We start from the raw sequence: 15,103 nt of genomic DNA, 5'->3' as shown, positions 1-15,103 counted from the left end.
TGGTGGTCTTAGGCTTTTCCCTCTGGATGTCAGAATGCTTCTGAACAGAGCAGGTACTGCACAAGGGGCCTGGAGCTTTTCCTGATGAGGAGTGAGGCCATGGTGGTCTCTAAGTCCTGAGGTCACACCACTGCATGAGGGCAAGTCAGGACAAAGCTGTAGATCCCTTCACTTTGCCAGTGTCCTTGTACATGTGGGCCTTGAGGAGTCCCTGGGAAATCATCTGGATAGTCCAGGGAATTTGTGGGCAGAGCCAGCCCAACCCTGGTGGCCTCTGAGGAAGCTTCAAGCTTCTAAGAGCTCTGCAGAAGACCCCATGCCACAAATCCTGCCCTCGCTGGCTTATGGGATTTTCGCTTGCTGGCACATAGTGACAATGCACTGGGGACACCCCTGGGATGGCTCTTCATGGAGCGCATGCCCTCAGGAAGTGGTTCTTCCCACAGCACCATGTTCTCATGCTACTCCTTCTGCAGCACTGAGGTTCATCTAGTATGGACCTGCAGACATTTGAAATGACTGCTTCATTGAGGTGTCACATACCATGAAATCCAGCAATTCCAAGTATATGATGTTGTGCATTTTAGTATATTCACAGTTGTGCAGCCATCACCAGTTTCAAAAAATGTTTTATCACCTCAAAAAAGAAACCTTGTACCCATTAATAGTCACTCTTTAACCCTCACCTTCTAACCCCAGGCCTGGCAACCACAAATTTAATTTCTGTATCTCTGCATTTTTGTAATCACCTATTTCATATAAGTAGAATCATATGTTATTTGACCCTTTGTGTCTGATTTCTTTTACTTAACTTAATGCTTTTAATTTCCTCCATGTTGTAACAAACATTAAATTTATAATGTAATATTTGGAATTAATTATAGAAAAATTTTAAACCAAAATTTAATTAAATTTTCTGTATTTGTTATATAGCTCCAGAAGTTATCAATAATGAAAAGTACACATTTAGTCCTGATTGGTGGGGACTTGGCTGTCTGATATATGAAATGATTCAGGGACATTCTCCATTCAGAAAATTCAAAGAGAAAGTCAAACGGGAAGAGGTTGATCGAAGAGTGAAGAAGGATCCTGAACAGTACTCCACGAAGTTTTCTGAGGACACCAAATCCATTTGTAGGATGGTGGGTCAGGCTCTATAGATGTTGGGAAATGAAACTTCTAACTCACTCTAGTTGATTTTGCTGGCAATGGGAAAAAAGCAGTGGTGGAGCAGGCAGCTCTCTCCAGCTCTGTGCAGCTCCTGGCCCCGTCCCGGAGCCTGGGAACACGGAGGAGGCTCAGGCGTCATGGTGCAGAAGGTGTGACAAGGGGTCAGGTTCTGGGTGGCTCTGCCTAGGGCGTGGCGTGCCTAGGGATTTTCCCATGTAGAGGAGAGGGGTCTAGGCTCACTCCAGACTGATGACCTGAGCGGAAACAGCTGGTGAGGGGAAGACTCCAGAGCCAAGACCTTGCAGTGGGGAAGGGGTCAGGGGAAGAGGAGGGTGTGGGTCGGTCCCTCCCGTGCCTGCTCCAGTGGAGCTGGCAAGGTAGATGTGGGCAGGGCCTTCTGTATTTTTAGATCTTCAGTATCAGTGGAACAAGGGTAGGTGTTGGAGGTATAAGGACAGAGGAGATAGAGTTGAAGGACCGAGGAGCAGAGGAGGGTTCCCCAGAGCTGTCCAGTGAATTTGCAGTGCTGTGTCCCTGCACCACCCAGTGGACAGTACGGGCTGGGTCAGAACAGCAGTGTGGTGAAGCAGGAGGGAGGCAAGGAGCTGGGCTGTGTGCAGAGGACTGATTTGGTGGTGGCACGGAATCAAAGCAGCAGAGGAAAAGGGATACAGGGTGTAGTGACTGGAGAGTAATTATTTTGATTTCCTTTCATTGTGTCTCCATAATAGGAAGCTGTGGGTACTGCAGGCTTGTTACTGGGCTGTGGGATCAGCCTGGCTCTTCTCTCAGCTAGTTCCTTCTATTTGGAGCTGACAAGTTCTCACAGCATTCTGATCAAGATACTGTTTATATTCAATTTGAGACACACACATTCGCTACTGGGGATTGAACCCAGGGGTGCTTAACCACTGAGCAACATCCCCAGCCATTTTATGTATTTTATTTAGAGACAGGGTCTCAATAAGTTGCTTAGGGCCTCACCAAGTTGCTGAGGCAGACTTTTTGGTTTTTAAAAATTTTTGGTTGTCAATGAACCTTTATTTAATTTTTATTTATTTATATGTAGTGCTGAGAATTAAACCCAGTGCCTCACATGCTAGGCAAGCACTCTACCACTGAGCCACAAGCCCAGTCCCTGAGGCTGGCTTTGAACTTGAAGTTCTCCTGCCTCAGCCTCTGGAGCCACTGGGATTACAGGCTGTGCCACCATGCCGAGTCTGTTTGATAACTATTGACTGAGTACTTGCTCTACACTCTGACAGCTGCAGGAATATTAGAAATAGAGCCTGTCCCTAAGGAGCCAACAGTTTAATGCTAGACTTAAAACCCATTAAAATGACTAATGGAAAAAGCAGTGGGTGTCATAAACAAAGATAGAGACAAGAACACAAGGGTTGCGGGGATGAAATCCCATTGTCCTGAGACACTGGGCAAGAAGGTCTTTTCTAAGCCAGGGGTGATGTTGGGAATAGGAGCCCTAGCTCTGGAGTTAGCCATGAACTTACATCTCCAAATCCCAGTCTCTCATCTATAAAATGTGGATGGGAGAACGTCTACCTTACAGGATTGTTGGGAGGATAAAATGAAATAATGCACATAATGTGTTCAGTATCACTTAACCTTCATTAACTACTGAGAAGAAACACAACTTTAAGTTGGGCACTGTGGAGCACGCCTATAATCCCATGTACTCAGGAATCTGAGGCAGGAGGATTGCAAGTTCGAGGTCAACCTGGGCAACTTAGCAGGGCCCTAAGCAACTTCATGTGACCCTGTCTCAAAATAAAATACAAAAAAGGGCTGGGAATGTGGCTCAGTGGTAGAGCCCCTGCGTTCAATCTCTAGTGCTAGGGGGAGAAAAATGGAGAAAGGAAGAAAAAAGAGTGGGTCAAATTCCAATGAACACATTGGAGGAAGGCATCTCAAGGTGCACCAGTTACTTGCACAAGAGCAGAGGAAAGGACGCGCAGAGCTCCTGCAGGGACAGGACATGGCCAAGGTCCTTCTCAGGTGTGCAGAACACCCCAGACTTTTAACGCGTTGCTTTTTAGTATAGCCTAACCTTTTCTTTTCCTTTTTTTTTTTTTTTTTGGTGTGTGTGTGTGTTGGGGGTGGGTACTGGGAATTGAACCTAGGGGTACTTCACTGAGCTACATCCTCAGTCCTTTTTATTTTTCATTTTGAGACAGGGTCTCACCAAACTGCTTAGGGCCTTGCTAAATTGCCAAGCCTGGCCTCAAACTTGCAATCATCCTGCCTCAACCTTCTAAGTTGCTGGGATTACAGGCATGTGCCACTATGCCTGGCTCACTCTTTTTTTTTTTTTTAAGTTGTTGATGGACCTTTATTTTATTTATTTATATGTGGTGCTGAGGATTGAATCCAGGGCCTCGCACATGCCAGGCAAGTGCTCTACCACTGAACCACAATCCCAGGCCCCTGGCTCACTCTTTCTAATATAAGAGACAGGGTTCTTGCTATGTTACCCAGGCTGGTCTTGAACCCCAGGGCTCAAGCCATCTTCCTACCTCAGCCTCCCAGGTACCTGGGACTATAGGTGCTACCACCCCAGCAGCCTATCCTTTTTAGATTGATAGTAATTGTGGATTATTTGAATTTGTGACACTTGCAAATACATATGAATTTATACCTTCTTGAAAGAGACACTTTCTATTAATTTTAAGAATATACAGTTTCTGGAACCAGGTTTGCTGAATTTTTGCCTTAACTGAGGCCCTTAGTGATTCATTTAATGAATAGATTTAAAGCGGTTTCTAATTATAAATATAATTTAGTATTGAAATGATATCTCTGAAATTCTCAACTATTTTATTTCCTTTCAAAAAATCCCCTATGACATAAATATTTTAACTTAAGGGGTAATGTAGGCAAACCCTTATTTATTGGTAGCTCAAAGGCAAAATTTTGGCTTCACCCTTTTGGAAGCATTGTGATTGGAATTCATGTGGTTCGGTGAAAGGTGTTACTTTGAAGTTGAGGTGACCTCTTTGTTTAGATGTACGTGCTTTCCGCTGTCCCTAGCTCCTTGGTTATTATGGAGGGCTGTCTTGAGTTTTATTTTTATCCTAGGAGCTTGAGATGACTCCATTTCTGCCTCTTACACAGCTTCTCACCAAGAACCCAAGTGAACGGCTGGGCTGCAGGGGCGAGGGAGCCGCAGGAGTAAAGCAGCACCCTGTGTTCAAGAACATCAGCTTCAGCAGACTGGAGGCAAACATGTTAGAACCCCCTTTCTGCCCTGATGTAAGTGTGCTGCCACAGTAGCTGGATGTCCAGGAACACTGACCCCCAAACACATTGTATTAAAGCAGATACAGTTACCGGATATAGTCAGGGTGTGGCTTGGGCTCTGTGGGGCTGGTCATGTCTGCTGACCCTGGAGCGGTCACTGTGCCTCCTTGTGAGCATGCTGTTGGGATCAAATGAGGTCATGTCTCCAAAGGGCTTAGCACAGGGCATGGCACTTGCCAGTGCCTGTGGGAATCCAGCACAGGATATGCAAACTCAGAGCCAAAGCAGCCTCAGCTCTATCCTGAACGACCTGCTACAGGTACCCTAGAAACACGAAGACGAGGCAGTGTTGCGGGGTTTGGCGGAGTTAAGATAGGTGTACAATTAAAATATCTCAGTTGTAGGCTTGCTCAGGATTCGCTGTGTCTTTGTATTCGTGTTATATGTTACAGTGGTGACTGCTTCGATTCCCTCTTGACATATTTAGCAAATGCCCACCACCTGCCAGGCACAGCTGTAGGTATTAAGGCCATAGGGAGAACAAGACAGGCAAGGTCTCTGCAGAGATAAGCAGTAGGACGGACTGACCAGCGCACTTGGACCAGCAGCATCTGACATGTCAGTACGTGACATGATCCTCAGATGGGTTATCTTGTCTGGAGATGTGGCCTGCTAGGGGTCAGGAACAGGAAGGCAGGCCAGCAGTCTCTGAGGCGGGACCATTTCCATAGTCCTGAGAAGGGTTGGAGAACATGTAGAACAGGGCCTGGGGTAGTCTCAGACTGTGTGGCTCCTCAGCTTAAGCAAGCAAGCCCACAGAGCAGTTCACAGTATAGATTGACAAGGATACATCTGGACGTTTTCTCTGCAGAACTCATATTTCGTTGGCATGTGGTATTGGTCATAGGTGTCTGGGCCTTTGGTGGGGACAAATCTCAGAATGCCCTTCTTTGCACTGCCCTGAGGGTGAAGCTTGCAGTCCCTTTCCTTCCCCACCTGTGAGGACAAGTGAGTGGCATCTGCACTGAGCGCAGTGCTGAGCGGCCTGCAGAGCAGCACTGCACGGCTGGCCCACAGCAGAACGTTGCCTCTGGCCTGGGCAGATGGGCCTGGCACAGAGCTCTGTGCTCCGCCCTCTGCAGCCCTCCAAGTATAAGCAGCTGTTTTGGCAGGAAGTTGGGGCCCAGGCCTTGGTGGCCCTGCCTGCTTGCCCCTGGCACTTGAGGACAACAGTACTGGGGTGGGGGCTTTAGGTCTGGACTCCTGTCCCAGGGGAGAGGTCTGCCAGGCCTCCCTGGAGCAGAGCAGGAAGGCTGGGGCACAGTGCTGGAGGAGCCTGGCAGAGGGGCAGGGTTCGGAAGCATACTGCCACTTTTCACTCAGAGGGCAAGCAGGTGCTTTAGGAGGAGTTCAGGGCCTGGAGCAGGGTGAATTGTCACTAACCTGTCCCATATCCCTAGTACCAAAAAAAAAAGGGGGGGGGGACTTGGCAACAGATGTGGAGAGGAACAGTGGCATTTATGTGTGTATTATGTATGTGCTGGGTTCAAACCCAGGGTGCTTGACCACCGAGCCACACCCCAGCCCTTTTTATATTTTATTTAGAGACAGAGTCTCGCTGAGTTGCTTAGGGCCTCACTAAGTGACTGAGGCTGATTTTGAACTTGCAATCTTCCTGTCTCAGCCTCCCAAGCTGCTGGGATTACAGATGTTTGCCAGTGCACCCCAGCATAGTGGCATTAATATATGGATTTTACATGCCTTCATTCTTTGTAATTAAGGGAGCGAAAGATTACTCCACTCATCTCATGGGCTGATGCCTCTCTCTGTTCTTGGGGCACAGCCTCATGCCATTTATTGTAAGGATGTCATGGATATTGGGCGATTCTCTGCAGTGAAAGGAGTCTACCTGGACACCACAGATGACAGCTTCTACGCTCAATTTGTTACTGGGTGTGTCTCCATCCCCTGGCAGACTGAGGTACTACCCTTTCCAGCCAAACAGGTTCATGCTAGTTCCGATAATGTCAGGAGCGTGTGGGTGTGTGTGCTCACTTGCTCACACTTATTCACATTTGGGAGGGGAATTTGTACAAGGTGTTTGATTCTGTGACTAGACCATGGGCAAGCCAAGACCATATCGGCAGTTAACCCAGAAGTAAGTCACAGGTGGAGAAGTGTGTAGAAGGCAGCCATCAGGGCGGCTTGCCTGCCATCCTGGAGTCGCACTCCCTAAGCAGGGTGGCTGGCAGCCACATCTCCATGGTATTAACTCCTCTGGTGGCACACTCAGAGAGAGGAAGAGAGGAGACCACATTACTTATTCCAAGAAGTGATCCAGAAATAGTGAGTAGGAGTCAAGGAAAGGGAACCAGAATGGGCTCAGGGACTCCAAGGTGCCCCACATCACGCATGGGTACTGGGGAGGAGCAGGTGACTCTGGGGTCCCTGACCTGTTTCCACAGCTTCTCTGTGCTCTCTTCTGTGCATGTAGATGATCGAATCTGGATGCTTCAGCGATATCAACGAAAGTGAAAATGAGGGAAGTTTGTCACTGGATCTGAAAGCAAAGGAATGTCCTCCAGTTCTCAGACGAAAAAGGAATTTCTTCTATAGAGTCTTCAGTGGAGGGGTAAAAACTTGTAAAAAATTTGATGTGTCATTGAGCACAGTGACGTGTGCCTGTAATCCTAGCAACTTGGGAGGCTGAGACAGTAGGATCACAAGTTCAAGATCAGCCTCAGCAACTTAGTGAGGCTCTGTCTCTAGACAAAAAGTGAAGTGTGCTGGGTATGGAGTGTAGTGGCAGAGCACCCTGGGTCGACCCCAGTACACACATGCACATACATACATGTGTGAGCATGTGTATGTATGTGTATATGTTTATGTACATACAGCATGTCAAACAAAAAAAAAATGTTTACCATGGTAAAAACATAGTACTTTCTTTTTGCAATGTCTCATATAAGAAATTTCACATAGTTTGCTGGGCGCCGTGGCACATGCCTATAATCCCAGTGGCTCGGGAGGCTGAAGCAGGAGGATCGCCAGTTCAAAGCTAACCTCAGCAACAGTGAGGCACTAAGCAACTCAGTGAGACCCTGTCTCTAAATGAAGTACAAAATAGGCCTGGGGATGTGGCTCAGTGGTTGAGTGCCTTGAGTTTAATCCCTTGTCCCCCCCCCAAAAAAAAGAGAGACCTTTCATATAGTTTAAGCACCGTTATGGTATTATTTAGAGCTGAGCCAGAAAAACTCCTTAAAATGATACTGGCTCCTGGGGAGACTGTTCTGATCCAAAAAGCCTCAGTGGCTCCAGCATGGCCAGCAAGCCTCCTGTCAGACCCCAGTGTCCTGTGGAACCAGCGTGGGCAGTGCGTGCTGTTGAAATCTGTGTGTTCTGATTGCTTCCTCGGCTGTCTTCTTACCTGCTTGCACAAGGGAAGCAGGTTCCCTCCTGAAAATAGAATCATTTGAAGAGACTTTGTGTAGTAGTATTAAATTCAAGGAAAAAAAAATCTCCCAAGAAAAAGTTTCCTCCTTGAATGAGTGCATTATTTTTGCTTTGTACCTGACCATTCTCAAGGAGTTTATTCAGAGTTTATCCATGAGCATTATAATTTTTTTTTAGTATAAAAAACAAGACTTAGGTGGAAAAAACCTCCCAAAGTAGTTCCTCTGAGAACGAGGGTTAGTCATGAACTGACCGACTTGTGCTGCCCACCTCTGCTCTCCGTGTGCTTGGGAGCCCTCCTCCCTCAGGCCTGTTAAGAGTGTCCATGCCATGGGGAACCTGCAGATGCGAGAACGTGGTCGTGCAGCACGACACGACTCCTCACCAGGGTACTTCTTGGGGAGGGAGCCAGTGAGCCTCGTTCCCTTTACACTCTCACCTGTGGGCTGTGTGAATCTGACTAATACGCTACACTAAGTGCAGGAGCAGAACTTATCTGAAGCATTTCTCTATATGTGAATTAAGCATCTTCCTTTTTTTTTTTTTTTGGTACTGGGGATCGAACTCAGGGCCTTGTGCTTGCAAGGCAAGCACTCTACCAGCTGAGCTATCTCCCCAGCCCAGCATCTTCCATTTTTTAAGTAGATAAGGAGAAAATATTTAAGATTTTTTCTTGCCTTACAATTAGCATCCCCCAAAAGTTTTAAACTGTTGTATACAGTTGTCCCTCAGTTTCTTTGGGGGATTCATTCCAAGACCACCTCTGCTAGGATTCCAAAATCTGAGGATGTTCAGATCCCTTATATAAAATGGATAGTATTTGCACATAAGCTCCACATCCTCCTGTATTCATTTACATCTCTAGATTACTTTTAATACCTAATACAATGTAAATGCTACATGAATACAGGATAAAATTTGTTTTAAAATTTGCATATTTTTTGTTGTCTTTTTTTTGTTTTAATTCTTAGTTGTAGGTGGATGCAGTACCTTTATTTTTTAATTTTTTATTTGCTGAGAATTGAACCCTGGACCTCATGTGTGCTTGGCGAGTGCTCTACCACTGAGCCAAAACTCCAGCCCATATTGTGAGGTCTTATTGTTTTTTGAAAAGTACTTTAGGTTTGGGGCTGGTTGAATTCATGCACGGAGAGCCCATGGACACGGAGGGCTGATGGCACTTAGGGAGAGTGAAGCCAGCTTGCACTGGAAACTTGCCTGAGGCTGGCCGTTGCGCTGTGTGTTGCAGGGCTGCCTCGGCTCGAGCCCCCACGAGAAGGAAGGGGAGTCGACCCTTTGACCACGCACCATGCTGACTGCAGAGCCTGACCTGGTGCCAAGAAGGAGCACGTGCTCCACGCCCCATCCTACCCATGAAACTAATAAAACAGCCGATGATGGAGCTTAGCATGTGCCTTTACAGCTTTTTCTATATTAATATCTTTATTACCTTTTCACTGTAGCTGGATTGAAGGGAAAAAGCAGTACCACTGTGGTGCCCAGATATGGAGAGGGGAGGGAGGGCACAGAGTCTGATAACAGGTCTGCACTGGCAGCAGTGCCCCACTCGCCACCCCAGGACCATTCTCAAGTACTCCACAAAGGATGCAGTAGTCCAGGGGCAGACGGAAGCAGGTGAGGCTGTGGGTGTTACAGAGCCCTTGCCCATGTATGCTCTCTTTGTCTCTCCATGGGCATGATGTCCGCCTTCCTGATGTCCATGTCTTTGTGGCTGAGCAAATCTACCTGCCCGCAGAAGGAGGATGGTTTTACATGGGCTTAGCAACCAGAGGCTCCTAGAGCTTGTGAGGATTTTTTCTTTCTTTTTTTTTTCTATCAGGGACTGAACCCAGGGGTATTTAACTATTGAGCAACATCCCCAGCCCTTTTTAAAATATTTTTTTTATTTAGAGACAGAGTCTTGCTGAGTTGTTTAGAGCCTCTAAGTTGCTGAGGCTGGCTTTGAACTTGCGATCCTCCTGCCTCAGCCTCCTGAGCTGCTGGGATTACAGGCTTGTGCCACTGTGTCAGGCATGAGGGTGATTTTTATCACAGTGTGCTGTGGCTTGCTGGGACTGTGCTACTGGTGTGTGTTGCTTCAGGTTGTTGGAATTCGTGTCAGATGGTGACCTCAGAGGCTAAGGGCAGTGCTATATTTTGGGTAAGTGTACCCCAGGGCCCATGCTGAGGGCTTAGCGGTCACCAGGGTACACCGTGGTGCACCTTGGGAGGTGGGACCTTTAGGAGGTGGGGCCTAGTGAGAGGTTCTTAGGTCATTGGAGGCGTGCCCTTGAAGAAGACTGTGGGAGCCCAGTCTTTGCTCCTTCTCTTTTGCGTCCTGACTTATAATGTAAATGGTTCTACTTTGCCACTTGCTTCCACCATGATCTGCTGCCTCACCACAGGCCCAAAAGCCATAAACTAAAACCTTCAAAACTGAGCTAAAATCAGTCTTTTCTCTATATAAATTGATGATCGTAGGCATTCCATTACAGTGCTAGAAAACTAACACAGGCAGGTCTATGAGAGAGGCCTATGCTTGTGTCCTGGGTGAGGGTGCCAATATTCCAGGCATTTTTAGTTGACACTTAGTTTAGGAGTTTCCCACAGAGATTAAGGGATGCCAAAATTTAAAATTGATAACTTGCATTTGTAATTTATCGTGACCTTTTCCTTCAACCTAACCTAAGAGGGAAATGTGGATTTTGTTTGCTTTGGTGGTGCTGGACACTGGGAACTTTGGTGCAATGAGAACAGAACTGAAATCCAGTCACATGAGCACAGATATCAGGCAAAGTCTTTACTGGGGTCTCCCTTGGGGAAGGGAGGCCCAGCTCCTGCAAGAAAGTGTCAGGTGGCTCTCTAGAGCAATAGAAAGAGACAGTGTTTCTGTCTGCTGGTGGAGTGGGGTTTGGGAATGTCACCCTGATGAGCTAAGTGACAGTTGCCCTGGTGGGCACAGGGACCATACCTATGATCCCAGTGACTCACCAGGCTGAGACAGAAGGATCACAAGTTTGAGGCCAGCTTAGCAATTCAGTGAGGCCCTAAGCAACTTAGACTTGATCTCAAAGAAAAAATAAAAAGAGCTGGGGCTATAGCTCAGTGGTTAAGCATCCCTGGGCTCAGTCCCCCCAAAATAAAGTTCCCTGGCTCCAGGGATGTACCTGGCCTGTTCAAGGATGCATAACTGAGATGTCGTGAATGAGGGTGGGACCTTCTCATAGTTGTCAGGCCATAGCCAGGGTCCAGGAGTGCGTTTGCCCAGGAAGGGGCTGTAGCAGGACCTGTGTGGACGGGCACTAATACCAAAGAGGGTCAGCACTGCATTTTTCAAGAGGGAGGCACATCTGAGTTGGGCAGGAGCCAGAGGGAAAGACAGTGACGCGGAGGTCCCAAGCTCTAAGGGACATCACTTAGACAGCTTTCAAGCCGAGCCTGAATCCTCTATGGAATTTGGGCTTTCTCCTCCACACAGTCTGGCAGGGACTTCTGATCAGGATCACTTGACAAGGTGAAGGCTGGTTCAGTCCCTGCGGCTGGAGAGGTGGAGGGCTGGAGCCTCCACCTTCTCTGCCCGTAGTTGGAATCCTCCTGCTGCCTGCTGTGTGAAGAGTCAGGGGACAGATCTCTGTGACTCTGAACCAGAGCGACACCTCACGGCTGTGAAGGGAAGGACGCTGGGTGCAGGGTTAGAGCCGAGGGAGCCTTCATGGGAGCTGCTTCTAAGTCGCTGCACCCGGTGGTGCTTCCTGCAGCAGTTTGCATCGGGGTTAATGAAAATTGCCTTTCCACACGTGTCCTCTGCAGTCTTGAGCACAGTGGCATTTAGGCCGGCATCTTGGAGGAAGACACCTGCCCTCAGGAAGGTCACTGTGAGGTGGGGAGCCTCCGTTGTATGGGGTGAGGGGATGGGGAAGTTAACTTGTAGATTTGGGACCTTCAGAAGTAGGATGGAAATGACTTTGTTTTTCTTCTGATGGAGGCAAAATAGCATGAAAGAGCTGGGTGCCATGGTGCACGCCTGACATCCCAGCTACTTGGGAGGCTGAGGCAGGAGGATTACCAGTTTGAGACCCTTTTAATGAGATCCTGTCTCAAACATGTTTTAAAAAATAATTTTGGTTGTAGGTGGACATAATACCTTTATTTTATTTATTTTTTTATGTGGTGCTGAGGCTCGAACCCAGTGCCTCACACGTGCTAGGCAAGCGCTGTACCACTGAACCACTTTTTTAAAGTGTTAGTCATGTAGCTTGGAGGTAGAGCACTCTTGGGCTCAGTCTCTGGTGACACACACACACACACACAAAGCAGGCTGGTTGCCACAGCTGCCTCTGGCCCCTCTCCTCTCCACCTCCCTGTCCTCATCTGTAGGATGAAGACTGGAGTTCCTGCCTCTCGGAGATACTGCGAGGAAGGCTGTGTCTGTGACACATTTAGCAGGGTTTGGTACGTGGCGACTGCTTAGTAATAAGCTAATAATCACAGAAGAATAATACATGCTTGTAAAAAATACAGGAAAGTACAAGGAAAACAAATCACCTTTGTGCTACACTGTGTGTTTGCAGCCCAGGTCTGTCCGTCCAGGGGGTCCTCTATTGGTGCAGGTGCACAATAGTGCACTTACTTCCTGTGTGCACAGAAGCAAGTGATCTTGAACCAGGAAAACAAGGAGCCTCTGAGATAGGAAAAACCAGTTTTCTGTCCACACTCATGCCACTCTCCAGACCACTTCTGACACCAAATGTCTGGGGTTTCCCACTCGACTGATTCTCCAGCACCAACTGGGTGTCCGGCAATTTGACTCAGTGACATACTCAGATTAAGGTACTGAAAGAAACCTAGGCACCACTCCAGTGTGCACATGAGACAAACAGAACCCCTGTAGGTTCAGGACCACTCTGAGAGCTCCATGCTGGCCTCCCTAGGCCCTCTCACAGCAGGAGGAGGATGTGGGAAGGTTTGCCACCTGTACCTGTTTTCCCCAGAACCCCCTGTGAAGCCAGCCCTGAGCCGCTTCCAGGGTCTCTCATCTAGATCTCTGCTTCCAAAGGCTGACCAACTGCTGGTGTTTGTGGAAAGAAACAGAGTTTGGACCAGGTGGGCTTCTGGGGTGTCTCCTTGGGGATGTGTGAGGTCCTTTTGCAATGCCAGATGAGCTACAGGTAGGAAGAGAGGGGAGAAGGGTGGCGATGGGTCTGGAACTCTTCCCATGCCACCATCTCCTGGTGTTCATCTCTGAGGGTCCAAGAATTTCCTGTCAACCTGATCTGCCAGATCATTATGAAAATGTTGATCATGGTAGAAGCTAAGAGTGTTACCAAGGAAAAATCTAAATAAAACCTCTAGCTTCACTTTCTCTACTTGACTTAAAAATCCTAATTTTTCTGGTCACATAGCTGAGTAACACATTATTAGTCTTTCACTTGCTTCACGCAGTCATGATGACAATAGGGCCTGGGTTAGTTTTCAGGGACTAAAGAACGCTGACTCTTGGCTTGGGCCTGCAGATGTCTGAGGACGAGTAGAGTGGGATCTCTCTTCATATTATGTCTGTCCCTTTTGCAGCCTTAACTTTTGGGTCAGACTTTACTTGGCTCTGCATGTAGTTATGTTGATCATTTGAAAATGGTTTGCCAAAACGATAATATAGGGTCAACTTGACTTAGACTCCCTAGTCTCTTTCTCTCCCCACTTTAAAGCTACAGGTACCTACCAGCCACCATGCCTGGAACATCAGACTGTGGAAGGAGTGAAAAGAGGTAGCACCCAAGTTCCTGGAAGATCTCTGCCTATTCCCAGAAAAGAAATAAGTATCCCTCCCCTTTCTCAGACTCTCTCTCTCTCCCTCATTGTTCTTCAACCCCTGAGAGTTGAAAAACTGATTTCTCCCTCTTCTTCATTCTTTGGCCACTGAATAAACCCAACACTACTATCGAGAACATCAGTTTTTCTAGGAGATGAGCCTCTGAACCTGAGTTCAGTAACAGAAGCATGTCTTTCAGGTGGTCAGACGTAGGGTGAAAGACATTACATATCATGTGGCAAACTACCACATGTATGACACATCCACCTGTGTATATTCTTAAAATATTTAGACATATGGTACTTGGGTCTTCACTTTCACACTTTTACTAAAGCCTACGTATGGTAGGAGTGGACCTAAAACAAGAGGCTGCAGGTATCACAGAACACTATCAACCAGAAATTTTACAAACTCAGAATGAAACAGACAACAGAGGAAGGTATTTAAGAAAATCTTTGCTTTATTAATGGAGACTAAATGACAAGGTGCCTAAGAAGAGAACTCAGGGTCAATAGGAAAGAGCCCAGAGGACAAACAGGAAGTGAACAAAAGGATCAGAGAGACAATGAGAGATGATCTGACTTTACACCTGTGTGATACATGTTAAAGACATAAAGGAGAAAACATTGGTAATACAGATTTGAATCGGAGCACAACAATGGGAACATGAGTGTATTTAATGACACTGAAGCACACACTCCAAAATGGTGAAAATGGTAAGTTTCATATTCTATATATTTTACCACAATAAAAATAAATGAATCAGAACTGGGTGTGGTGGCACCGGTAATCCCAGTGGCTCAGGAGGCTGAGGCAGGAGGCTCTGAGTTCACAGCCAGCCTCAGGAAAAATGGAGGTGCTAAGCAATTCAGTGAGATCCTGTCTCTACATAAAATGCAAAATAGGGCTGGGATGTGGTTCAATGGTCAGGTGCCCCTGAGTTCAATCCCTAGTACCAAAAACCCCCAGAATGAAAGAATCAGAAAGGAACTGCGATAGCAACCCGGAAGACAGTGACAGCCCCAGCAGAGAGCACACCCAGATACCCCCCCACCCTCTGCCAAGAGCAGCTTGGGGCACCTTGCTGAGATGTAAAATAGGAAAGTGCTCGAAGGGACACAGGAGCCACCTTAAGGCGCTTCTAGGGATGTGAGACGATTGGAGCATCAGAAGAATAATGCGCTCCACTATGACCTGCTTGATTTTTAATGGTTCATGATAAGATTCAAAGAAGAAAAAGGCAGGGGGTAAAGGAGTAAAGGGCAGGCAGGGCAGAGGTGGCGGTCACAGCAGCCTCCAGCTCTACTCCCTTGCGGGCTCCATCTGGTCAGAATCAGCCATGGATGCCCAAGACCCAGTGAAAGACTCCTGGGAACAGGATGTTATTGCAGGTCTGAAGAACACACAAACTGCTTA

At 47.3% G+C, this 15,103-nt stretch overlaps 1 protein-coding gene across 20 annotated transcripts in view; it reads left to right on the top strand.

The window, feature by feature from the left end:
- Window positions 1-15,103, top strand: part of Grk4 (G protein-coupled receptor kinase 4) — a 115,183-nt gene that overhangs the window by 91,459 nt on the left and 8,621 nt on the right. For 16 of the 20 annotated variants that reach the window (XR_007110574.1, XR_007110571.1, XR_007110575.1 and 13 more), the window contains 4 exons: window positions 934-1,142; window positions 4,300-4,437; window positions 6,269-6,406; window positions 6,920-7,057. Coding sequence is in view for 14 of the 20 variants with exons in the window: in XM_047567220.1 (XP_047423176.1) it covers window positions 934-1,142; window positions 4,300-4,437; window positions 6,269-6,406; window positions 6,920-7,057 (623 nt within the window). In the remaining 6 variants the exon portion in view is untranslated. Of the gene's footprint in view, window positions 1-933; window positions 1,143-4,299; window positions 4,438-6,268; window positions 6,407-6,919; window positions 7,058-9,127; window positions 9,690-13,583; window positions 14,508-15,103 lie in introns of those variants that run through there. The other 4 variants (XR_007110576.1, XM_047567218.1, XM_047567219.1 and 1 more) reach the window with 4 other exon arrangements.

Source organism: Sciurus carolinensis, chromosome 10 (genome assembly GCF_902686445.1).
Source record: "Sciurus carolinensis chromosome 10, mSciCar1.2, whole genome shotgun sequence".
NCBI classification, from domain to species: domain Eukaryota; kingdom Metazoa; phylum Chordata; class Mammalia; order Rodentia; family Sciuridae; genus Sciurus; species Sciurus carolinensis.
This window is presented reverse-complemented; position numbering and strand designations above follow the sequence as displayed.